General features: G+C 41.2%; 1 protein-coding gene across 1 annotated transcript in view; it reads left to right on the top strand.

The window, feature by feature from the left end:
* Dnah3 (dynein axonemal heavy chain 3) overlaps positions 1-26,471 on the top strand; it is a 163,931-nt gene that overhangs the window by 89,090 nt on the left and 48,370 nt on the right. The window contains exons 40-46 of the mRNA XM_021168736.2: positions 2,803-3,048; positions 15,264-15,367; positions 18,376-18,670; positions 21,155-21,334; positions 24,640-24,763; positions 24,859-25,015; positions 25,263-25,406. Of these exons, the coding sequence (XP_021024395.1) occupies positions 2,803-3,048; positions 15,264-15,367; positions 18,376-18,670; positions 21,155-21,334; positions 24,640-24,763; positions 24,859-25,015; positions 25,263-25,406 (1,250 nt within the window). The remainder of the gene's footprint in view (positions 1-2,802; positions 3,049-15,263; positions 15,368-18,375; positions 18,671-21,154; positions 21,335-24,639; positions 24,764-24,858; positions 25,016-25,262; positions 25,407-26,471) is intronic.

Genomic DNA, 26,471 nt, shown 5'->3' with positions numbered 1-26,471 from the left:
AAAAAAAAAAAAAAAAAAAAAAAAAAAAATATATATATATATATATATATATATATATATATATATATATATATTGACTCAAAATGGATGCAAGATCTAAACAGAAAGAAAAATCACTATGAATTCTTAAGAGGAAAAAACAATCTCTTAACTTTTAACTTGGCAACAAATTCTTGGATGTAGTGCCAAAGACATGGGCCAAAGATAAAAAGAATAGACACACTGTATGTCATTAAAATTTAAAATCTATCTACAATGAAAGGTCAATCTGTCCAACAGTGAAAGGTCAACCCACACAGAACCAAAGATGTTTGCAAATTTTGGGACTGATAAAGAATTAATATCAGATGCCAAGCATGGAGATATAGCCTTCAATCTCAGCACTTAGAAGCAGAGGCAGTTCAATTTCTGTGAGTTCAAGGCCAGCCTGACCTACATATGGAGTTTTAGACCAACTGTGGATACATGATAAAACCCTGACTCGAAAATTAAAAAAGGACTAGTATCAAAGACTGGAAAGATGGCTCAGTCATGTCAGACATACAAGGAGACCAGAGTATTCAAACTTCAGAAATGATGTGGAAAATTGGGGTGTGGTGACATAAACTTGTAACTTCAGAACTGAAGAGGCAGAGATACTGGATATGAAGGATTTACTGAGTGGTCAGCCCAGCCTCGTCTGCAAGCCCCAGACCAATAAGAGACTTTGTCTAAAAAAAAAAAAAAGGACAACCGTGGTTAGCCTCAGTCATGTGTGTGCACACACATCAGCACTCATAAGTGCACTCACAGCTACAGGAACACACACATACACGGCTACAGGAACATACACACATACACAGCTACAGGAACACACACATACACAGCTACAGGAACACACACACATACACAGCTACAGGAACACACATACACAGCTACAGGAACACACTCACACATACACAGCTACAGGAACACACTCACACATACACAGCTACAGGAACGCACACACACATACACACACAAAGAATTACTCTGGAGGATATAGAAAGAAGCATTACTAAAACCCACAAACATTCATTTGGCACGAAAATACAAATAATACAAACATGGGTAAAGGTCTTGAATGAACAGTTCTCCAAGAAGCTACAAATGGGCAGGAAATACACAAAAAATGCTAATCACCAGGTACATGGAAATCAAATCCACAATGATGGTTACATCTTTTCACACAATAAATAAATAACAAGCCGGGCATGGTGGCACACGCCTTTAATCCCAGCACTCAGGAGGCAAGGCAGGTGGATTTCTGAGTTCGAGGCCAGCCTGGTCTACAAAGTGAGTTCCAGGACAGCCAGGGCTATACAGAGAAACCCTGTCTCAAAAAAACAAAAAAAAAAAAAAAAAATCAATCAACCCCCCTGAAAAAGGTTAAATAAAGAGTGTCTGAGAGGATGCAGAAGTTGAAACCCTTGTAGACTTATAGACCATTGCTGTAAACATGGAGTGAGCAGTTTGTCTGGCAAAATATTTTGGTGGTTTCTTTAAAAAGAAGCAATAGACTTCCCATATGTGATCAATAACCTGGTTTCTATGTATATACTCAAAATAACTGAATACAAGTTAAACAGATACTTATATGTCCATACATACACATTAAGGTTGTTTCCTAACCCAAACATCCATCAACAGATGAAGGGGTAAACAAAATGGTATAATCACACAGTAAAACATATTCTGGTTTTTTTAAAGGAAATATTGGGGGGGGGGCGGTCAAGAGAAGAATCAACAGTTAAAAGCTCGTTTCTCTTGCAGAAGACCTAAATTCAGTTTCCAGTACCCACATGGCAGCAGCTCACAACAATCTATATCTTCAGTTACAGGGAATCCAACTCCTTCCTCTGACCTCTGAGGGTGCCAGACATATATAGTGCACGTACATACAAGCAGGAAAAACTATCCATATGTATAAAATAGAATTCAAAGTATTATAATAAATAAAAATAAATAGATATGGAATAATTGACAAGCACAAAATTGGTGAAGCAAGAAGATACTATCTATGCTAATGAAATAAATTAATCACAAAGTAATAGAGTTCTAGAATGTGCTTTGGAGTCACACATATGGAGATAGAAAATACAGTGCTAGCCATGTCAGGAGTGGAGGACAAGCTATTGTTAGTGGTACCAAGCTCCAGTTCTGGATAAAGGAGCACTGGTTATGAATAGTAATGATGGCTGCCCATGTGAATGTGCTCAAACCCACTGAAGTAGGCACACTTTAAATATGTTTAACTACAATTAAAAATATATGTGGGCTAGAGAGACAGATAGCTCAATCTATAAGATGTTTGTCATGCAAGTATAAGGACCTGAGGTCAGAGCTCCAGCACCCAGGTAAAAGCTAAGCATGATAGCCATTGCCTATATAATTCCAGTACTTAGGAGGTGGAGACAGAGGCTCTCTGGCACTCACTGGCCAGCTAATCTAGCCAAATTAACAAGATCCAGGTTCAATAAAAATCCCAATCTCAAAAAAGAAAGTTGGAGAGCATTTGAGGGACACCCAGTATCTAACTCTGACCTCCACCTGTATCCTCAGACATGTAACACACACGAACCTGTCTATAGACATACACACCCATAAGAACTTGTAGTCACTGTGTGTGTGTGTGGATACGTGTATATGATAAAGGGAATGTATATGGAATGGATTCTCAGCCATATCAGTTGCCTTCCAGGTCCTTCATAGGCAGACCCAGCATTCATCTCTTGCATGCCCAACACTTTTCTCAACCCAAGCTTCACTTTCTTTCACTTTCAGATGAAATCCGGGACATCCAGGAGGAAGAAATGGAGATATATGAAGGTCTGTCAAGCCAGCAGATCTTCCTCTGGCTGCAAGGCCTGTTTCTTTTCTCCTTGGTGTGGACTTTGGCGGGGACCATCAATGCTGAGAGCAGAAAGAAATTTGATGTATTTTTCCGCAACCTGATCATGGGCATGGATGATCGTAACCCAAGGCCCAAGAGTGTGAAACTCACCAAAAACAACATCTTCCCAGAAAGAGGTACTTATGCCCTGCTATGTGAGTTTAAATCATGTGCCCCAAACCCAACTGAATGTGTGGGACGTGTAAGGTCTTAACAAAAACTAAGGGAGTATGAGGATCACTTCTTCAGAGCTGAACCCCCACCCCACGCCATGTAAGACATAAGTAGCCCTAAAATAGGTCTTTGGGACATTTAACTATGTTTTAAATATAAAACCACAATGATAGTTTATTTTGGGAGGTGTTTGGGATGTTATTTTATTTTTGTAAAAATTTTTTCATCATTTCACCTCCCAGTGAAAATAAGAAATTCCTCTGCTACTGTTCTTCTTCATGGCTTCTCATTTTGTCCTGTATGTTTATGTGCTTCATGTTTGGCTATGGCATTAGTGCTTCCTTCTAACTTTGTCCTTATAATGTCATATGTTGAAGTATTTCCAATTTTGCTATATTACCTTTGAACTAACCGCAAATATTCTTTGATGTGAGTGTTTAATAAAGGAGTGGTGGTTGCTTAATATTAATATGACTCAGGGTTAGAAAGACGGCTCTGTGGGCAAAGTGCTGTGCTAGAATGGGGGCCTGGCTTTGAATCTCTAGCACCCCTGAAAAAGCCAGATGTGGCAACATGGCTTGTAACCCCAGAACTGAGGGGGACAGTCAGGTAGATCCAGTCTAGACAGGCAGCAAATTCCAATTCAGTTGAGAGACCCTGTCTCAAAAAATTATATGGTGAGAGACTAAGCAAGACACCTGACAGTGACCTCTGACATATGTACACAGACAAAACTGATAAAAATACATAATACATACACATATATATATATGTATATATACATAAATGCATAAGCATACTGAGAGTTTTATTGGCATTGTAACTTAATAATTCTTTTCTATATGTAGCTTTGACTTACCTTCCTATTATATTTTAATCTTTTATCACATCTTTGTCATTTCCCCAAGTAGATCCTACAAATTTTAAAAGTTATAACTATTCCTTTTTGATACAGTATGAATGGTATTATGCTTGGATTTTAAGTTCTATGTGATCATTTCTTTTTTAAAATATTATTTATTTATTACTATTTATACAAGTACACTGTAGCTGTCTTCAGACACACCCGAGTGTATCAGGTCCCATTACAGATGGTTGTGAGCTACCTTGTGGTTGCTGGGAGGTGAACTCAGGACCTCTGGAAGAGCAGTCAGTGCTCTTAACTGCTGAGCCATCTCCCAGCCTACATGATCATTTCCGATAGGCAGTAAAGAAGCTGACTCTGTACCTGAAAACCATGACGTATTACTAATAAGTTCCAGAAAGATTTTCTATAGAGCCTCTTCCATGTCATCCTTTTATGTCATAAGGCTTTTTCTTCCTCCCTAATTTTTTATCTCCTTATCTCATTCCATTATCAAGACTTCCTAGTATGACTCTGAACAGGTATGATGAAAGAGGATGTTAGAATCCTAGAAGGAGGAAAAACTCCAACCTAGGAGGAAGATATCTAGTCCTTGCCCTTAAGTATGATGTCATCTGTGATTGTTCTGAGCACGTTCCATCTATTCCTAATGTGCTGAGATGTTTTGTTATGAGTATGAGTCTCAGTTACTTTTTATGCTGCTGTGATGAAACACCATGACCAAAACCAACTTGGGGATGAGTTTATTTGGTTTACATGTCCTGAATCACAGTCCATTGAGGGAAAGCAAGGTAGGAGGAACTCAAGCAGGGCAGGAACCTGGAGGCAGGAGCTGATACAGAGGCCATGAAGGGATAATGCTTACTTGTCTGTGTCTTATGGCTCATTCAGCCTGATTTTTTATATAACCAGAACCATCTGCCCAGGGTGGCAACACCCACAATGAGCTGGGCCCTCCTCATCAGCTACTAATTAAGAAAATGCTCAACAGCCTGATCTTATGGAGGCATTTTCTCCGTTGAGCCTTTCTCCTCTCTGATGACTCTAGCTTGTGTCAAGTTGACATAAAACTAGTCAGCACAATTGACCCTTTGTCAACTTGACACATAAACACACCACTGTTAAGCCATAACCTTTCCTTTCTTGTTCATCACCCAAAATCACACATTAATATCAATATTATAATATAAAGTATCTTACAAACTTAAAACGTCCCACAGCTTTACAAATTCAAGCACTTTATGAGTTCAGTCTCTTTAAAAATTCAAACTCTTTTAAAATCTAAAGTCTCAATAAAACTCCAAAAATCTTTTTAAAAGTTCAAAGCCTCTTGGGTTCCAGCAAAATCAAAAATAAATATTGTATTTCATGAGGAAAGAAGCAGGGCGCAATCATAATCTGAAACCAAAATTCAACTGTAAACGCTCAATGTCTGGGGTTCACTCCAGATTGTCTGGGTTCCTCCAAAGTGGTTGGCCATTTCTTTGCCTACACTCTGCAGCATACACAGCCTGTCTGCTAGGCTTGGGCCAGCTCTACTCTATGGTTGCTGGTATTCTTGGAAGTCTTTCCATAGTACTGGGACCTTTTACAACAACTGAGCTGCACTTTAGCCAATAGCCTCTTCTGGACCCTCTTCATGGTGTGGAGCCTCAAATGCTCTCTAATAAACTCTTTAGCCAAAAATGAATATCATCTAAAAGACTCTTACACACTACCAAGTTAAGCTGCCAGCACAAGTTACTATCTAGGCAACCCCTAGAATACATTGACCCTGAACAAACACTTCCCAGATTTCACCTCAGTGGCGCAGGGGTCTTCTTAATCACCACCTTCTCAGCTCCAGTTAGCCAGAATCAATTGTCCCAACAAAGCAGAGGTTTTACTTCAGTGGTTCTGGTCTCTTACCACAACTGATTTTTCAGCCTCAGCTGAGCAGACACCAGAGATTCTCTATTCAAAATAGCAATGGCCCTGAGAGAGATTTTAAACTTTCCAAGTCAGGCCTCCATCTTTGCACTTCTATCAGCATTGTCTTCTAAGCTCCTACAGGGCAGCCCACTGAGTGCTCAAAGAAGTCAATAGATTTTCTAGCCCAAAGTTCCAAATTCCTTCCACAATCCTCCCCAAAATAACCTGGTCAGGTCTGTAGAAGCAATACTCCATTCTCCTGATACCAATTTCTGTCTCAATTACTTTCCTACCACTGTGATGAAACATAATGGCCAACAGCAATTTAAAGGAGGAAGAGTGTATTTCACTCAGACTTCCATCCACCTAACACAGTTAGTTCATTGTCAAAAGCATGTAGGGCAGGAAGCTGATGCAGAGGCCATGGAGGAGTGCTGCTTACTGGCTTGCTCCTCATAGCTTGCTCAGCTGGCTTTCCTATAAAACCCAGGACCACCTTTGCTCCCACCTAAGACCTCCCTTGTCATTCACTAATTAAGAAAATGCCCCGCAGGCTTGCCTACAGCCCAATGTTATGGAGGTATTTTCTCAGTTGGTGTTCTTTCCTCTCACATGACTCTAGTTTGTGTCAAGTTGACATAAGAGCTAGCTAGCACATAGACGTTGGATTTTAAAAATATTTATGAAAATCATGACATGGTTTTTCTTCTTTTCATGTTAATAACATAGATTATAGAGAATTTCCAAATGATGAGCCAGCTTTACATACGTGTAGTTGATCCTATTTCATTAATTTGCTAACATTGTGTTGAGGAAATGCATTTATATGTGGATGAAAAACAGTTATATTTCATAACATCTCTGGTTTAGGCATTTGGATAATGCTGACCTCGTAGAATGGGGCATGATTTCTAGAAGAGATAATGGACATTTGGCAGCATCCCTAGTTTCCTAAAATGTACTTACATTGTTGATTTTTAGCTATTTGTCTCTTCCTGATACATACAATCATTGCTAAAATTCCCCTCCATGAGTTACTTTCACTGCATCCCACAGGTATTGAAATACATTTTAATTTGCATTTAGATCATAATATTTTTAAATTTCTCTTGATAGCCTTTTCCTCTATGTATGTGGTGTGTGTGTTCATGTATACACATGTCTGTTGGTATATGTGTAGATGGAGACCCATAGCTAATGTTGGTTGTCTTGTTCGACCCTTCTCTGCCTTCTTCACTGAGGCAGAGTCTCACTTGAACCCAGAGTTTAACAATATAGCTAGTCTGTCTAGCAAGTTTGCTGTGGGGATCCCACTTCCAACTTCTAAGTGCTGAAATTATAGACAGACTAATGTCTTAGGGTTTTATTCCCATGAAGAGACACCATGACCAAGGCAACTCTTAAAAAGGAAAACAATTGCTTGAGGCTGGCTTATAGTTTCCGAGGTTCAGCTTATTATCAGCATAGCAGCAATCATGACAATGTCCAAGAAGACATGGTGCTGGAAAAGGAACTGAGAGTTGTACACTTTGCTTTGCAGGCAGCAGAAGACCTCTGTATGTTCTACTGGGCATAGCTTGAGCATATATGATATCAAGCCTGCCTCGACAGTGACACTATTTCTCCAATGAAGCATATTTCCTAATTTAGTGCGACTCCTTATGGTCCAAGTACTCAAACTCTTTAGTCTATGGGGGCCATTCTTATTCAAACCACCACAGCTACCAAGCCCAACCTGGCATTACACATTGGTGAGCAGAACTCTGGTCTTCACCAGGGCTGATTGTGCAGCAATGCTTAAGCCATCTCCTCAGCCCTTGGTACTTTTTGATTTGTATGTCAAAACCTTGTACTTTTTTGATTTGTCGGTTAACCTCGAAGGACTGAGATTTTCTAGCTATCTTTCTCTTCCTGGTTTCTATTCTAATTCTATTGTGCTCCAGAAGTATATACTGCGGTAGTATCTATTATTATTTAAATGTATTAAAAACGTTTTATAGTCAAGAATGTGGCCTGTCATGGTGAACATTCCATGTGAGTTTAAGAAGAATGCATGCCTGCTGTTTGTAGATAGTGAACTATAAGTGCTCAGCTTGTTTGCAATGGTCGTGTTCATTTTAACTATTCTCTGACTCATTTTCTCATTGATAGAGGTCATTGAATTATCCCCAATGATAATACTGGATTTGCCCATTTCTTCTTGACACTCTGTTTTTCCTTGTGTGTTTTGTCATTCTATTTACATCTGAAATGTGAAAACAGAGTGTAATTAAAATTTCTTCTCATTTTAGTTAGAAGTTAGGGTGCATTTTATATATAGTGATAGCTTGCTTTTCATGCGTTCTTTATTTAATGTTCTATTGTAGGTTGTGTTTTGTTTTTGTTTTGACAGACTATGTCTAGACATGGGTATCCTTTTATTTATTTTGCCTGGAATCTGATTCCTCTGTTTAGTCAGCAAGGGAAAGTTGTATTCTATGCCTTCTGTATCTATTATATCATATTTCCTTGTTTGTGCTTTAGGTCCATTTGAAGTGGGTTTTTATTTTAATACCAGTCATCCTCAACTTCAGTTAGTCTCCTGTCCATCTTGAATAATTTCAGTCAACCTTTGCATACTTTGCTTCCTGTCATTTTTAATTTAATAGTTAAAAGCATAGACTCCAGAATAAAACCCTCCAGGCTGGAATTCTGGCTCCCACACTTTCTAGTTGGCAGACTTGGAGCAAATTCCTCAGCACCTCTCAGTTTCCACAGTTCTAAAATATGTACAACAATAATAGAGCATATCTGTGGTGTTCCTGGAAGGATTAAATGAGTAGCTACATATAAAAACACTTAAGATAAATTATACTATAATGATGTTATGTATAATATATATAGTATAATAGTGTTATAGTTTTCTATAGATACAGTATAATAGTGTTATAGTTTTCTATACAGTATAATAATGTTATAGTTTTCTATGCAGTATAATTGTGTTATAGTTTTCTATAGATAGAGTATAATAGTGTTATAGTTTTCTATAGATACAGTATAATAGTGTTATAGTTTTCTATACAGTATAATAGTGCTGCCATTGTTCAGAAGAGACTGAACATCTCACCTTTGATCTCATCTTTTTGTTTCATCTCAGCCTATTTTCTCTTTGTGCTTTTTGTTCCTGTTTCATTTTTTTCAAGCTGATGCCTTCTGCACCTTGCTGAGGATGCCAGACCATCCCCTGAAGCCAGCGAATCACACGCTGACCACATTTTAGAGATATATTCTTCAGGTTGGCCTCCACACTGTTCTTCATGCTGCATTTCCATATGCTGTTTTCTGCTCTCCTTAGCCCTCCAGGCCAGTTTGTTTACTCTATGTGACTGCAGACATGGCTCATGAGTTACCTTTGATCCCACTCTTGGTCCACTCTGCAATGACATCTTTCTTTCATCTTTGGAGCAAGATATGAAGTGTTTCCAATCTTTTTCCAGGTAACTTCCTCCACAATGTCTGAGTGCACTCTAGTGACCTCATCTCCTCTTTCTTTGTCCCATCAACTAATGTAGCATACAAGAAACCAGAATTCCCAGCATTCACTGCCAACCGACTTCTTCATATACATGTTTGGTCAAACCTACTTAGTAGCTTTGATTCAGAAAGCGCTTTGGTAGTCTGGGGAGATGGCTCAGTGCTTCAAGTGTTTGTCTCACATGCAAGAGGGCTGAACCTTGGGTCTCCAGAACACACATAAAGCACCTAATGGATGCAGTAGTTCATCTATAATTCCAGCCTCAGAAGTCAGAAACAGGGACTCACCAGAGCAAGCTGGTTAGCAAGACTAGCCATTCTGGAAAGTTTGGGTTTGATTGGGAGAACTTTCTCAAAACCAATAAGAAGGGTGATCAAGTATGATTTCCAACATCAACTTTGGGCCACAAGCACACATATACCTGTACAGACACACACAAACACACACACGCATACACGCACACAAAACAGTGAGAGCACACACACACGAACACAATAAAAGAGGTAAGAAAGCAAAAGCTGTTGGCAAGACTAAAATGACCCTTCTCAAGTTGTAGCGGGAAGTGTAAAAATGCAATCCGTGTTATGCCAGCAGTGCCTGGTTGCTTGGTCTCCTCTCTGGTGGACTCTGACCCAGAGACCAGAAATCTCTCCACCCAACTCACTAAGTTCCCACTGGCGGGTCACTATCATGACAGCCCCAAGCTTTCAAATTCCCACGGCCTTTGCACTTCGTGCAAACCCATGACTTGTCGTCACCGCACCTTTCTCTCTGGAATTCAGTTGAGTCACCGAGTGAAGGAAAACACCACACAAACTTAGTTCAGAATCAAAAGGTAACTGAATCGTTGGGTGCAACAACTAGCATCCTAACCTTGTAAGCCACGTGAAATAGAAATCCTTCAGATTCTCAATCTAAATCAGGGGCCATTTGTTAGCTACATCTTGTCCTCCAAGCTGTCCCTGTCCAAAAGTCCCACATCTCTTTCCTGCCTCCCCTCTTCCTCTCCCTAATGTCGAAGTCCTGCCTAATCCTTACCCAGTGATTGGTCCCCTGAAATCTTTATTCATAAGGGGAAGGTTCTGCCACATCAAGTCACCAATGTGAGCAAATGTTTAGAAAGTCTAACTTTACTTTCATCCCTGTGATAAACATCTACTTTCTTCCTGATAGTTTTCAAACTTAATCATTGCTTTAAGTTATGATTAGGGTAAATAATACTCATGCTATATATATCTTTAAAATGAATCTGAAGTACTTCATGCTCTAGATTAAGGAACAGTTGGATGGCAGAGATCCAGTGACAACATATGATCAACTAATGCCATCTGTGAGAAGCAGACTTTCCTGTTTGTTTAATCTGTGCATAAAGGCTCTGTGGCTCCTTAGTGTGAAGGCCTCCTTTCTAAATCGAAAGTGCCATTGTTATGACTCTCTCCATCCCCTTTTTTACTGGGCTCTGTGACCCTCTTGACATCTCAGCTATGGAAAAACTGCTAAGTGAAGGGAAAAGGAGAAGAAGACATCACCGTCCTCCCAGAACGGTAGCTGACAGGCAGCCGGAAAGCTGCTTAATGTTCAGTGTAGTTTTTGGGCAGCCACTGGGAAAGGCCCAGACTTCCTTTCCTTTCTTCAGCAATCACTTGGTTTGTTATGTTCTGGTCAGTTTTCCATTCTGAAATTATGAACACCTGAAAAGGTCAACTTAAAAGGAGGCTCACAGCTTTGGAGGTCTCTGCCCATAGTGAGTTGGCCCATTAGTTTGGAGTCTGAGGCAGCACATTACAATGACAGCACATGGCACAGAAAGCTGTTCACCTCCTGCTGACCCAGAAGAAGAGCTGGTATGTACAAGAGCATGTGTCCAATCATCTTGCTTCCTTCTACTGGATCCTGCCTCCTAACGGTTCCATCCACTTCCACTAAAGCCATAGGCAAAGGCCTTCCATACATGGGCCTTTGAAAGATGTTATCCAAACATTTTCTTCACCCAGCTCATCTGCTTTCTCTTAAAAGGGACTCTACCAAGATTCTTTCCATATTTGAATATAGTGACACCAATCTTTTATTCTCCTATTCTTTACTAAATAGTAGCAGATTGAGAAGCTCCTAGCCAGACCCCACTTATCCTGAAAAGGATATGCCTTTCAGGGGTAGTATACTTTTTTATGTAAAAACTCCATTGAGTGATACTTTACATTCTATGAAATTCACCCACTTAATTACACAAACCAGTGATTTTTAGTAAGCTTACTCAATGCGGTGATCACCATAATCCCGTTTTAGGCTGTTTCCATCACCCCGTAAGATCCTTCATCAATGTATTCAATTCATCTCTGTTCTCCTCACTGGAAGGCAGCCGCTAACCTATTCTCCAAGGATTTAGTATTTCATGTATGTGCAATTATGCAACATACAGTCTCAGTTCCTTCTAGTCACCTGAAGACCTTTCAAATGCCTTCCTAGCCTTGTCACAAGCATCCAGGGTTACATTTCTATGAATAAACTTCAGGAAATCCACCTCCAACTTCATGGGATGCTGCTTTCTTGGTTTTTCATGATCTAGGAACCATGTCTGTGAAATCCTTGTATGTGAACCAGGGATTTATTTATCTTTCCAGATGATGCCGCCAATTCCCTCTGTTTTCAAGTCTTCATTGTATGACTTTGAAAAGGCACTTCTCAGCTGAGACACTTGCTTTACTCTTTAGTCGGGGAAGGAACTAGAGGCAGGCGAGGTGTTTAAAGGCTGCAGAGCATTTACTCTCCGCATTCTGCTCTGTCCTCCTTCTTCCCTGGACCCGAGTTTGACTGACAGCCACAGTGCAAAGAAAATAAAAGTGATTCTAAGGAGAAGCTTGGAACTTCGTGTTGGCAGACAGCTTCCTGTGTGCCCAGGGACCTTCAAATGCTTGACAGATAGAGCTCAATCACTCTCCACAGTGATTTTCTAGGCTTAGCGTAAACTCAGATCCACTGCACAGATGTGCAAAATGGGAGCGCTGGCCAAATTACATAGCTGGTAGGTCCATTTTAGTTAAATCTTTGTTCTTTGGCCTAAATGTTCTTGAATAAAACCACAAACTAGCCCACAAGGGAAGGAGAAAAATATGTTACTGATACATTGTTTTTAGTATCTCTTATTTTCTTATAAAAGAAACCTCTCAAAGAAAAATGATTTTTTTTTTGTTCACATCAACCTGTTATAGGTACTTTAGTTTTCAAAATATACTTTATCCTGTGGACTTATCATCATCTTTTATCATACTTGTAGAATGGTATATGTCCATTTTAAAACTCTGTTGTTGCTGTCAGTGTGGAGGATCCAAGCCAGGCTTTGAGGATGCTAGGTCAGTGGTCTGTCACTGAGGGACAGCCTCAAACCTTTTGGTTGTTGTTTTTTATTTGTTTTATTTGTTTTGTTTTTGAGATAGGGTCTCACTATGTAGCCAAAGCTGGCCAAGAATTCTTTCTCCTACTAACTCTACCTGTCTCCTGCCCAAGACAGTAGGTAAGCTACCACACCTTGTTCTCGTCTGTGATTATTTCTCTAAGAATTTTTTTTCTGTTTTAATACATAGGTGTTCCCTTCATTTTATAAGGCACAGTGTTCACTGGTTTCCTAATGGAGGCATTCTCAACTGGTTCCTTGAGATCACAGATGGTGTCACATGCCCATACACATGAATTACCTATGCTGTAAATCATTTCTTCGTGATGAGTTTACAGAAATGGTAGTTTTTTAGAGAACAGTTTTTAGCCCAGTGAATATAGTGTCATATAGCCTTCTAAAAATGTCATCCATGACCAGGCACTCAGGAGGCAGAGGCAGACAGATCTCTGAGTTCAAAGCTAGCCTGGTCTACAAAGTGAGTCCCAGCTATACACAGAAACTGTCTTTTAAAAAATAATTTAAAAATAAAGACGCTGATCCAGTCGCCGGGCGTGGTGGCGCACGCCTTTAATCCCAGCACTCGGGAGGCAGAGGCAGGCGGATTTCTGAGTTCGAGGCCATCCTGGTCTACAAAGTGAGTGCCAGGACAGCCAGGGCTACACAGAGAAACCCTGTCTCGAAAAACCAAAAAAAAAAAAAAAAAAAAGACGCTGATCCAGTGTTACTTCTGAGTAAAGCTGAGGGGGAATCGGATGACAGAAGAAGCGTCCTTCCTTAATACATGACGATACCAACAACAAAACATTCTTTAAAAAATACTGCAGAAAGAATTGAGACTTCGTTCTGTAAACATTGGAAAGCAGTGGACAAAGAGAGAGGGGAGAAGAAAAAGAGAGATGGAGAGGCAGAGAGAGAGAGAGGAGAGAGGGGAGGAAAGATGAGTAGAAAGGAGGAGAGGGAAGGGGATGGTAGAGGGGAGGAGATTGCATGTGGGATTATTGTATGGTATTCTCCCTGGTGAGCCAAGAACAGGCATCTACTTATTCTCTGTGGACAGCCAAGGATAGTCCACAGTAAGGATAGCACAAAAGTCTACATTGATGAAGCAGTGAGTTCCATTGGAGTTACTTACAGGAATATGAGCGAAGGGTTACTTATGGGAACAGAAATTACTATAAGGGTCACTTATGGGAGCAGAAAAGTCAGCTGCATCACCAAAGCCCACCCCAGCATGGGTGACAGCTCATAAATGCTGCAAACCTGGAGCACACTTCACAGCATGCAGGTGTGTGACAGGCTTGAGAGTCCCTTCCAGGCAGCTCAGTTGGTCTGAGCCTCTTCCAGGCAGCTCAGTTGGTCTGAGCCAAGTGTCTCTTAGCAGACCTTGCTGTTTATATATACTTGGAAAGGGAGAGACCTACAGTATCTTGCTGGTTTCAGGAACTTCCTGAAGCCTTTGAGTAGTTTATTTCCTGAGTTGAAGGAGTTTGTTTGCAGGATGAAGTGTTCCACTTCCCCTTTTAACATCCTGTCTCTTAATGACCTTCCCTTCAAGATAAAGGTTTTATCTAGGAGGAGATTGCTATATAACAAGAGATTTAGAGCAATTTATTACTTTCTTTTGTTATTTAGAAATTTGTTGCTTTTATTATTAAAAATACTTCAGCTTCAGGGGCTGTGAAGATGGCTCTGTCAATAAGATACCTGCCACCAAAGCATGAAGACCTGAGTTTGCATCCCCAGACTTTACATAAAATGCCAGCATAATAATACTCCTGGTGCTGAGGGGCACAGAGACAGGTAGATCCTTGAAGCCAGTCTATCAGAATCAGTGAAGTTCAGGTTCAGCAAGTGACTCTATCTCAAGAAAGTGAGACATATGACATCAACTCTGACCCTCACGGTCATATGTGCATACATACATACCTGCTTGCACACAAGCACATATTCACACTAACAAGAAGGCTAAGGTAAGGGGCTCACAACTTTAAAGCTAGAGAGCTAGCCAGATAGATGGCAGCCAAGGCTGATAACCTGAGTTTGACCCTTGGAACCTACATGGTGGAAAGAAAGAACTGACTTCCATGAATTGTCCTCCATCCTCCACACATATGCTGTGACAAGCCCCACTCCACCACCAAGTACATAAACAAATGCATGTACTTAAAAAAACAAAACAAAACAAAACAAAAAAAAAACAAGTTGTAAGCTAGGTATGGTTGCATAGCAAATCCAAGTTCAATACAGAACAGGTCCCTATCCCAAAGACTAAAATCAAGAAGAATTTACACAATCTTCACTTACTATTTTATATGGATAATAAAGATTTTTTTTTGCTCCAGTTTGTGGTTGCCAGTGACAGGTAAGTGTCACCACGATTGTGCTGGGTCTGACACATAGGCATTCTAGATGCCTATAACTGGGGCAGTCAAATTCCTCAAATATGAAACTTACCTTGTTTTGCTAATGGCATGTTCTATTTCTTTGGGTACAGGAAGCATCTATGATTTTTACTTCCTCAAACAAGGGGGTGGACACTGGAATGCATGGACAGAATATATCACCAAGGAGGAGGAGACTATTCCTGCGAATGCAAAGGTAAAGGAAATGCTGCGGTTTCTGGAATTTTCTAAGTACCCTTCCAAATGGAAGAACTACCAGCTCCTTATGAGCTTTTCCATGAAGTGTTTTGCAAAGATCAAACCATCAAAAACATAGAGTTTAATATCAGAGAGACCTAGATTTATTACATAGGCTTCAAGCTCCTCACCTCAGTTTACCCAACTGTAAGATGGAAAAATAATAATAAAGGATGATTATCAAGACTGAAGGTAATCAGTAAAGACTTGTAGCACATAGTGGGAGTTAGATAGGTGTTCATTTTTATTCTGATCATTGCCATTATCTATAGCATCATAACTACCTTATCTAAGCCTAAAACAACCCACATTATATCCTTAGAGAAAGATTTCCTCTGGCCGAACTCAGAAAGAAGAGTTTCAATCAGTGGATTTCCTGGGTAATGGCTAATACACTGTATTTCAGTCCTACAGAGAATGGAACCCTCAGTCTCCTAAGTTAGTGTTTCAAGAACCCTGCTAGAGGTCACCCAGCCCTTCAGAGGAAGCTGGTTTTCACTGCCATAGTTGTTGCCTGACATGGGAGGGACTGCCCCACTGGATGCTTGATTTCTGGGACCCTTTGTCTTGTACATGGAACACACACACACAAACACACACACCACAGACTCAGAGTACCCTCCAGCTGCTGCTCTGAGTCCCTTACATCCCCTCCTTGCCCTTCCTGGTATGGTGTGCTCTATCCCTGTAGCCTGGCTGGAGCTCTCAGCTGGCCTGGCAAAATGAGTGCTCTTGTACCTCCATTTGGATAACCTAGTGGATATTATGTATCTTTCTGCAGTGACTGTGCAGATCTTTCAAGTGGGCTCTTAGATAGCAGATGGAAATGTGCGGGTATTGCAAGACCACAGCTGCACTCACAAGGATACTTTAGACTAGGGTTATTGTACTGATCTCAGGACAAACATCCTAGGGGCTGCCTTCTGTAAAGAAGCCCCAGCACTGATATCCTCAGCTTTAATTGTCCTTATACAGCTCTGTTGTCTGAGTTCCAAGGATTTGAAATTGTACTAAACTCATATGGACAGAGGCCCAGTGTAGAAAGTATTTTCAGCTCCAATGGGTATTTTCCTCTTGTCAAATGAAAATAACACTGGGTGAACTCCAGCTGGCTTCAAGTTCCTGATCTATGCTGTAAAATGGAAGTCTTGAACCTGAGATCAAGCATCACTAACAGCCCATGTGGCTTCATAGAGAATCCTGACCTGCTTGCAGCCTGTTTTATCATCTGCCTCAAAGGGTTACAGAGAAGACCTCAGAATAATATAGGCATGACATCCTGGTCTGCATCCTCGTACGACACTTGATGGTTCTCTTCTCTGCTTTAATGACCATACCCATCTGCTTCTTTTCAGTTAGCCAAATTATTTCCTAAAAGAAGCCAAGCTTTTGTTTGCAAAAGCTTCCAAGCTGCATAGATTTGGTGGTACCCAAGTCAAGGTCAAGTTTGGTTTTTGGAAGCAACATTTATAAACTGCAGTGAGAATGAGAATGTTGTTCCCTGATTTTTTTGTTTGTTTTGTTTTGTTTTTCGAGAAAGGGTTTCTCTGTATAGCCCTGGCTGTCCTGGAACTCACTTTGTAGACCAGGCTGGCCTCGAACCCAGAAATTCACCTGCCTCTGCCTTCCGAGTGCTGGGATTAAAGGCGTGCGCCACCACGCCCGGCCTTGTTCCCTGATGTTATACAACACAGCATCTCAAGGTCATTACTCCTTTCCAAACTAGACATGATACGAGGAGACCTCTACATGTAATATACACCTTTCTACCCCCTTGCTTTGCCCCACCAAGGGATCAGTTATGACAAAATGATTATAGGGTCCAGGCTCAGAGAATTCAATCTTAGGTAAGATATTCTATCCAAAGTAATAAGAATTCCAGAAGCTATGATTGGGGTCTCTAAATCCACTTAGGAGCTGAGTCCCAGGGAGAATATATTCAATTTCCATATTGGAAAAAAATGGGAGATTCAGTGGATGTGGGTCTTGGGTCCTAGAATCTCAATGTTGGGGAAAATGAATCAGGAACAAGAGAAGTCTTCTGGCACTAACATTGTGTCACTGTGGCAGAATGTCTGAGAGTCAACTCTGAGGAGAAAATGCAAACTTTAGTTCATGATTTGATGCTATGCTTGCTTAGCCCCACTGTCACAGGGCTACTATTGAGGTATAACATTACTACAGAAGGGCTACGCAGAGAAAAATCCACTCAACTCATAATGTCTAGGAAGCAGAGAATAGAGAGAACAAGGGTAGGATATAAGCCCGAAAAATGTGCTCCAAAGACCCCTCTACCCTCTTCAATGTGTCTTATCTCTTATGTCTACCAACTTCCAATAAACCAATGAGCTATGAACCCATCAAGGGATTAACATATTGATGGGGCCAAACCCCTTAGGATCCAATTACTTCACAAAATCCCCACTTCTAAACATTTCTACATTGGAAACCAAACCGTCAACATATAAGTCTTCTTATATGACTACAACATACCTAAATCTTCCGAGCCAGGATAGGTGGCACAAGGAAGGTGGCTCTTGCCTGAGACAAAGCAGAATAGTTGGGTAAAAGCAAGTCTCAGAGAGAGAAGTTTGACCCTGACCCTTTATGCTGGTTTAGTATTAAGAATGTAGACTTTGGAATCATACAAGCTGGAATCCAAACTCCCTACCTTTCCACTTCTTATTGAAGAAGACCTGCTGTGCCTCTGCTTCCTCATCTACAAAACAGGGACAAAGCACTCACCTTTATGTGTTTGGTCCCATTTGATCTCAGACAACTGAGTATTAAATGCCATGATTGTCTCCATTTCAGAACTGAAACTGAGGTCTTTTGAAAAGTTAAACATTTGCTCAATTTCATAAAGATAATAAAGAATGGAGCTACAGTTAAACCCAGATCCCTTGAATCCCCAGATTCAGTTCTCCTGGTCCAGGACCAAGATTTTACTATATCTTTATGCAACAGGTATCAGACCTCATCATTCCCACAATGGAGACTGCCCGGCAGTCCTTCTTCTTAAAAACCTACCTGGACCATGAGGTCCCGATACTGTTCGTGGGTCCCACAGGCACTGGCAAATCAGCTATCACCAATGACTTCCTTCTCCACCTTCCCAAAAATGTCTACCAGCCCAACTTCATCAACTTCTCTGCCAGAACTTCAGCCAACCAGACGCAGGATATCATCATGTCCAAGCTGGACCGTCGGAGGAAAGGCCTTTTTGGGCCTCCCATAGGGAAGAAAGCAGTGGTGTTTGTAGGTAAGGCATTGGCTTGGGTCTGGGTAGACCAAGTTCTTGTATCTAAACTGCAGTAAGCCAAAGCTTCCGTCTCTCTCTTTTGGGTGGGTTAGCATTCCTACCACCATGTCTCCTGCCTCTTCTCACTTCTATCTTTCCTCCTTCCTTTGTTACTTCCTTCCTTCCTCTCCCTCCTTTCTGCTCTGCCTTTCCTCTTTCTTCTTTGTAGTGAACAGTATGCCTAGGAGACTGTAGTGGTGGCAGCTAAACTTCAACACCTCCAGAAATCACGTTTGTGTCCATTTGCATCAGATAAGTGGGTTTTCACTAAGCGATATCAGATAGTGAGTCTTCACTCAGTGAAGGAACTCAGTAGTTGATTAAAAAAATGTTGATGAAATAAGAGCAGAGACTTTCAACATTTGCTTTGTACAAAGCACTTCCTCTTTTTCCCTCACTTTGGGCGTCAGACCTGCATAAGATTACTAATCTTCATGGTTGTCTTAGGCCGACTGCCAACCCAGGAGGTACTCATAATGCCCCCCATTGTCTTGGATCATCTTGTGTCCGGTATTTTAAACTCATGTACTAATAATATACATTTCATGGTTATATGTATATCCTTACACATGCTCATCATCTCTTGAAAGGCAGGAATCTTATCCATTGTATTTTTCCTTCCTTTTCTATCCTTCGTTTTTTCCCTCCAGGTCTCCCACAATCTTTATGATATACCCAAAGCAAGTTGAAGCCTTGCGCTAAACCAAACTTGGCTCTATATCAATTTTCAACCCTAGGTATAGTTTGTCTCAGCGTCCCTGATCTAAGGGTCCGTCCCTTACATCAAACATATTTGCACTAAATCAGTTAATGTGTCTAAAGTTCCTAAAATATTGATTGACACAAACTCATCAGTCTATTAATATTTGTTGAAAAAAACAAAAAACAAAAAACAAAGAACCCTTGTCAGGCAGCAGGTCTCGGGAAAATAAAAGGGGGTGGGATAGAACCCCCGTCCCGCCAGAGCTCTGGTGCAGTCTCCCAAGCCTGCCCTCCCTCTATGTGGCCCTGGTGGGCGTCTGGCTGTGGGAAGACACAGAACCCCAGTCCTGGGGGTAAAGAGGGAGCAATCTGGAGTCTCTGGGCCAGAGACAACAGGTTCTCAGTCTCAGACATCCCAGACATCGCTGTATGTCATGGAAGAGCTGAAAATGGGCCCTCAGATGGACTCTGGCCCCGGGGCCTGAAGGGAGGGTAGGGGAAGAACCCTGGCAGTTTACTGCAGGGACGAGAGTCTAGCTGGCTCAGGCTGTTAACTTGGCTGGCAGCCATCGCTGGAGCACAGGAAGGCCTTCCTGTGGAAGGTTAGGCACAGTGCTTTAGAGAAAAGCCCACTCTGTTGCCCCAACATGGCAAGTCTCGATGAGCAGAGATGGTCAATAGTTTTAGAGCTTTATTGTAGAAAGGCAAAAAGAAAGAGAGAAAGTAGAAAAGCAGTCCCTATTATAGTGGGCTGGGCTATCTTGCAGTCGCAGGGTAGCTGTGAGGAGGAGCATATCTGGCTATTGTCAGGTAACTGTGAGGGTGGAGTCTGGCCAGAATGCCAGGAGCTTGGGACTTTGTCTGTGTGACTGGTAGTCACAGGATTATGGAGTTGGGGGCTCCATGGTGTCAGGCACCTATGTCTGTCTGGGATCATGGCTTACTGTTCTATTCCTTGTAGAGTTTCTACTAGGTCTCCGGAGTCTCGGTTGACCAGAAAACAGGCTGCCTTTTACGGTCCCACAAGCCCTTTCACGGAATTAGTGTCTCCTATGTACCCAGCTTGAGTGCTGGGTTGTAGGCAGAAAACGTCCTTGTACTTAAGAGAACTTGTAATCACCTCTTGACATTTTGAGTTTGCTCATGAAAGGCCCTAGTTTAAAGCCTTGCTCCCACCAGACTTTAGCTATTACAAGTAGATGTAATGCCCCTCAGAAGGAGGGGTAGTTACTCAGTAGTACAGCATTTGCTTAGCATGTAGGGAGGCTCTAAGTTCAATCCCCATCACGACTGAAAATATGTTCGCTGGCAGACACCATGTCTATAGTGTTTGAGATAAGCCCGGGCAGCCCAGTGAGAGTCCCTCTCAAGACTGAAAGCACAACAAACAAAAAAACCTTTGGTAGGCCTCTCACCATCATATGCTTAGCAATGAGCAAAATGTCTGTGGTATTGCAGACAGTGTTTTTTGGCTAAGGAAAATTGGGGGGAAGTTAAATGCTCATTTGTTGATGTCACCCATGTATCTTATAGCCATGATGGGCAGAGACTTCAAGAAGATAGAAAACTCGAAACCCATAAAAACCCTTTCCCATCTGATCATGATGTCTACTGACTGGGTCTTGAATGGGAATGGGGTCACTGGAAACAGACTTTCTCATGGAGGGACTAGTCATTGGTGACCCCTGTAAAACCAAAGCATCCCATAGACTCAGTGTGTGTGGCTGTGGCTTCCTTCTACAGATGATCTCAACATGCCAGCCAAAGAGGTGTATGGAGCCCAGCCCCCCATTGAGCTGCTGAGACAATGGATTGACCATGGCTACTGGTTTGACAAGAAAGACACAAACAGGCTGGACATTGTGGATGTTCTGCTTGTGACTGCCATGGGTCCCCCTGGTGGAGGAAGGAATGACATCACTGGTATGTCTAGGAAGAGGGTTTATTCCTCTCTGTTCCCCCTGCAGAGCTGGCTATCATGGATGAATTGGTTTGGTTCAGGGCCTTCTGACAGGAGAGCTTGTAGAGTATATGCCTTTGTGAGAGCTAAGGTTTGGGTTAGCTCCAGACTTCATGTTGAAAGTTATGTGCAGTGGGATAGGAAGATGACAAGAGTCTTCGAGGAGTCTTGTCTATTCATCAAAAAGGTGGTACCACATGAAGGGAGGAGCTACAGGGTTGCATTTGCCTCGGATCTGAGTACAACAAACTCTAAGGCACCTCAACTCCATAGGGAGCTTGTTATATCACTATTTCCAAACAGGAGTATGTTTCTAGAATCCACAGAAATGGGCAGCTCAAGTTCAGTCACAAATAGGATCTCTGAAAAGCTTCTAGCATAGAATCTAGCACTTACAACTGCTGGGAATGTGTGTGGTCACATGAGATCAAGCACAGCAATGGTGCCAGTGAAAGCATCCAGGTTCCATGGGAACTCATGGAATGCCAGTCTGAGACAGTTACGTGGGTTTGTGGGTGCTCTGCTCTTCCTCTCAGGAAGTTAAGACGATCTGATGAGTCAACGTCTTAATTTTTTATCCACAAGTCTGAAAAACTTAAAAGAATCCAGGGTTGTCACTTGATAAAAAAGCTGAGTCACTCCTGTTAGCTGTGAGAGAGGATGCTGAATCACCATCATGGTTGGCAAGAGCAATCTTGTTTCTATTGTAATCCATCACCGTTAGGGAATGATTACATTTGAGGCCAATATTTTTAGAAAGATTTATTTTAATTGTATGTGTATGAGGTTTTTGCTTGTATGTATGTTTATATGTGCACTGCATGTGTTTCTGGTGCCTGTGGAGGCTAGAAGAAAACACCAGATTCCCCTGGATCTGAAGCTATGAACAGTTGTAAGTCTCCCTCTGAGTGCTAGTGACCAAACCTGAGTCTTCCCCAAGAGTAGTAAGTACCCTTAACCACTGAGCCATCTCTCTAGTCCCTAATGCTGGTTTTTAGTGAAATTATATTCAGTAGGAAACAAATAACCTAGTTTATAATTGACAGTTATTAGCATTCAGATGGAGAAACCAAAGCTCAAGGTAACGTTTTATGGTTATTGGGAGCACAATGATTGAGAACATGGCAACATAACTTGTTTGCCTAACACAAGGAAAACATGAATTTATGCTAAATACTATTTTTCTTATCAAAATACTGAATGGTGTTCTCAAACTCACATGCCTAGTAATGGCTACAGATCAGCAATGTAGAAAATATAAGTCTACCTCTACGTGTATACATATACACATATGTGTGTACACACCTCTGTACAAGTACACACAATGCATAAACACATACAAAGGTAGAAAGAGATTTAAAAAAAGAAGGTTCCCAACCTTAACCTCTAGTTTACACACAAGTAACACACATATACATACTCACTTCACTCATGAACACATGTAACACACATATACATACTCACTTCACTCATGAACACATGAATACCAAACACACAGAGACACACATATACACACATATACATACTCACTTCACTCATGAACACATGAATACCAAACACACACAGACACATATATATATATACACACATATACATACTCACTTCACTCATGAACACATGAATACCAAACACACACAGACACACATATACACACATATACAGGTATGTATATATACATCCATTCATGAACACATACATGCCAAACAAACATACACACATATATGAACACATACATAACAAACACATAGAGGCACACAAAATAATCAGTCTACTGTTACTTTTTTTAACAAAAAATATACATATATACATGTGTGTATTTTAACTTTTTATTGTTTATTCTTATATGCATGGGTGTTTTGTCTACCTGTATGTCTGTGTGACATGTGCAAATGGTGCCTGGGGAGTCCAGAAAAGGGCATTGGATGCCCTGAGACTGGATTTACAGATAGTTGTGAGCCCAACGTGGGCTCTGGGAATCAAATGTGGGTCCTTTGGAAGAAAAGCCAGTGAGAATGAGTTCTCAAGCCCCTATATGTGCACGCTTATATGTACGCTCACATACATATAAATTACATGTGTGTAGGCAATACACAGAAATGCATGCTTTACATGTGTATGTGTTGTATATATATGAGGAGGAATTTTGGGAAACAGCAGCAGTAATGGCACTACAAGCTTTGCCTCTTCCCAAGTCCATATACAAGTGCAACGGAGAACAAAATTCTAAAGTCTTATTAAACAATAATTATAATGAGTCTAGTTTACACACTCCCCAATTCTCAAAATCCTAATGGTTAGTAACAAAACCCAGATGGCCACAAGACCTGAAAACCATCTGCACATGTTTCAAGAGAAAGCAGGAGGAAGTGATGGGACTCAGGCCTGAGAAGGGAGGGTTAGTAAATGGTGGTTAACTTGGGAACAGAGAGAGAAGTCAGCAAAGGAGATGCTTTCTACAAAAAATAAATAAATAAAATAAATTATTATTAATTTTTTGGCTATCCCACAGTAATCAAGTATTTCCTTTAGTTTTTAAAAATAATATTGTGGGGCTCAAGATATATATTCAGTTAAGAGCATATATTGTTTTTACAGAGGTCCTGGGTTCAATTCTCAGCACCCTTGTTGGGCAATTCACAACTGCCTGTAACTGCAGCTCCAGGGGATCCAATACCCTCTTCTGGAGTCCTTAGTCACCAGCATTCATGCATGCACAGAGCCATACACACATACACATAGAAACACATAATTAAACAGTAAGAACACTGGCTGCTCTTTCAGAGGGTCTGGCTTGGATTTCCAGCACCGGCATGATTGCTCAGAACCCTCTGTAACTCTAGTTGGTAGGGATCCTGTGCAACTTGGTCTGCAGGCCATTAGGTAAAGCACATGGCACACACTCTCATGCATACACATAAAATAAGTAAAACACATTTCTAGATAAGTAAATAAAAATGAAATCTTATAAATAAAGACAATCTTGTGTGCCAGAGGAAGCAGAGTTGGCATCCCTTCTGCAGGTCAGGGATTATCTGTGTGTGCACTGAGTAAGCCACTTGTAGCTACCAAACACATCTTGTGTGGTCAGTGAGGAAGCCCAGTCTTGATGTCCTGGCTAATATTAAGTGTAAATACCATGGCTGGGGGCTGACCTGTTGGGTGGCAGAACTGTAGAACTTGAGAGCAGAGGGATACTGACTCTGTTCTCTCCCAGGGTCACTCGGTCTGGGAAGTGTGTGTGCAAACTCAAGTGTCTATGTGTTTCCAGGACGATTCACTCGCCATCTGAATATCGTTTCCATCAACGCCTTTGAAGATGAAATCTTAACCAAAATTTTCAGTTCTATTGCTGACTGGCATTTTGGGAAAGGGTTTGATGTCATGTTCTTACGGTAAGAGGTTCCTGTGGCTTCCTGCTTGTTGACATGGGGGCTGTCCTCATTTCTGTTTAACTACGTGACTGATCTGCCTCCCTTTTCCTCCCGAGGTATGGGAAGATGCTAGTCCAAGCAACGCAGACAATTTACAGAGCTGCAGTGGAGAACTTCTTGCCAACTCCCTCCAAATCACATTACGTCTTTAACCTTCGGGATTTCTCACGGGTGATCCAGGGAGTACTGCTGTGTCCCCACACCCACCTACAGGTCAGCTGCTACTGTTCCTGTCTTGAAAATCTTCTGGCAACATCCCTGGATCTGTACTGATAGTGCACCTAGTATGATAGGCTTTCACTAACCACAAACTCTATTCTCTGTGGCATGCATGGCATAGTACTTTCTATCCCTTGTCTAATTTATAACTCACATCGACCCCGAGATTTAGAGACTTCTTGAGAGCTGTCATCACAATCGCCACCCTTAATGTATACAAATGACTAACTCTGGCCTTTAGGATTTGGAAAAATTTATCCGGCTTTGGATCCATGAGGTTTACCGAGTCTTTTATGACCGCCTGATTGACAATGAGGACAGACAGACTTTCTTCAACCTGGTGAAGGAAACCACCTCCAATTGCTTCAAGCAGACCATGGAGAAGGTAAGCCTTATTCTGGAATCATCTGTCCCAAGAAATGGGCTCACATTAGATTCAGACTCTAGATTCTCCTCCCAGTAAAGACCACCGCCACTCTTCGCCCTGAATCATGGAAAATGACACATACATTAATCAGTTGATTTGTTGATATTTTACTTAGTCTAAGTTTGCTCCATTTCTGTGGCAACCTGTAAGTTTTGGTATACTCAAAATGGTTATTATATGATGTTATTTATTTCAAACTAATTTAAGGCACTGGAGAAATAGCTCAGTACATAAAAGCAGAGATTGCTCTTGCAAAGGGCCCAGGTTTGGTTCCTTGCACCCACATCAGGCAGCTCACAATTACCTCTAACAAAAGCTCCAGGGGATCCAATGTCCCCAACACATAAGCACTTGCACACACGTGCACATATCCACACATGGGCACACATAAACATAATTTAAAAACAAAAATAAAACTAATTTAACTTAAAATATATCCTAAAGCAAATTCATTTGGATTGGGGGAGGAAAACCATACATTTTTATAATTTGACCAAGACCCTGATAAAATTCAGGCAAAAAAATTTCTTTTTGTAAAAAGTATAGTGACATTTTCTTTTTCCTACTTTGAAAAATGATCTTGAACCTATCTATTGGCATTTTAATTTGCTCCACCAAACAGCTAACTGTTTCTCTAGGAAAAATTGTCTTTTTGCTGCACCTGGAAGCCAAGAGCAGAGAAATTGACAGGTCCTCATATCAGGAAGGAGGAAACAGCTAAGCATCCTACTCTAGGCAGGGTAGAGAGCAGGGACATCGCCCTCACCTCTGTTTAGTGCAGGACCAACCATGGGGAAGTATTATCATTGGTCCACTGTCTTCTGTGGGACCTTACAAGCTGACCACCAACATTTAGCAACTTAGGGGATAACAGATTGCCCCGCCCTTCCTCTTCCTCCTCCTCTTTTTGTCGCTATCGTTGGCTTGTTTTCTTGTTTGTTTGTTTTTCTAGAACAGAGTCTTGCCAGGCTGGAACATGTGACCCTCCTGACTCTGAGTTCTTGGTGTGTACCACTACACCTA

Source organism: Mus caroli, chromosome 7 (genome assembly GCF_900094665.2).
Source record: "Mus caroli chromosome 7, CAROLI_EIJ_v1.1, whole genome shotgun sequence".
NCBI classification, from domain to species: Eukaryota; Metazoa; Chordata; class Mammalia; order Rodentia; family Muridae; genus Mus; species Mus caroli.
Note: the sequence above shows the minus strand (reverse complement) of the source record. Positions and strands in the feature narration are given on the sequence as shown.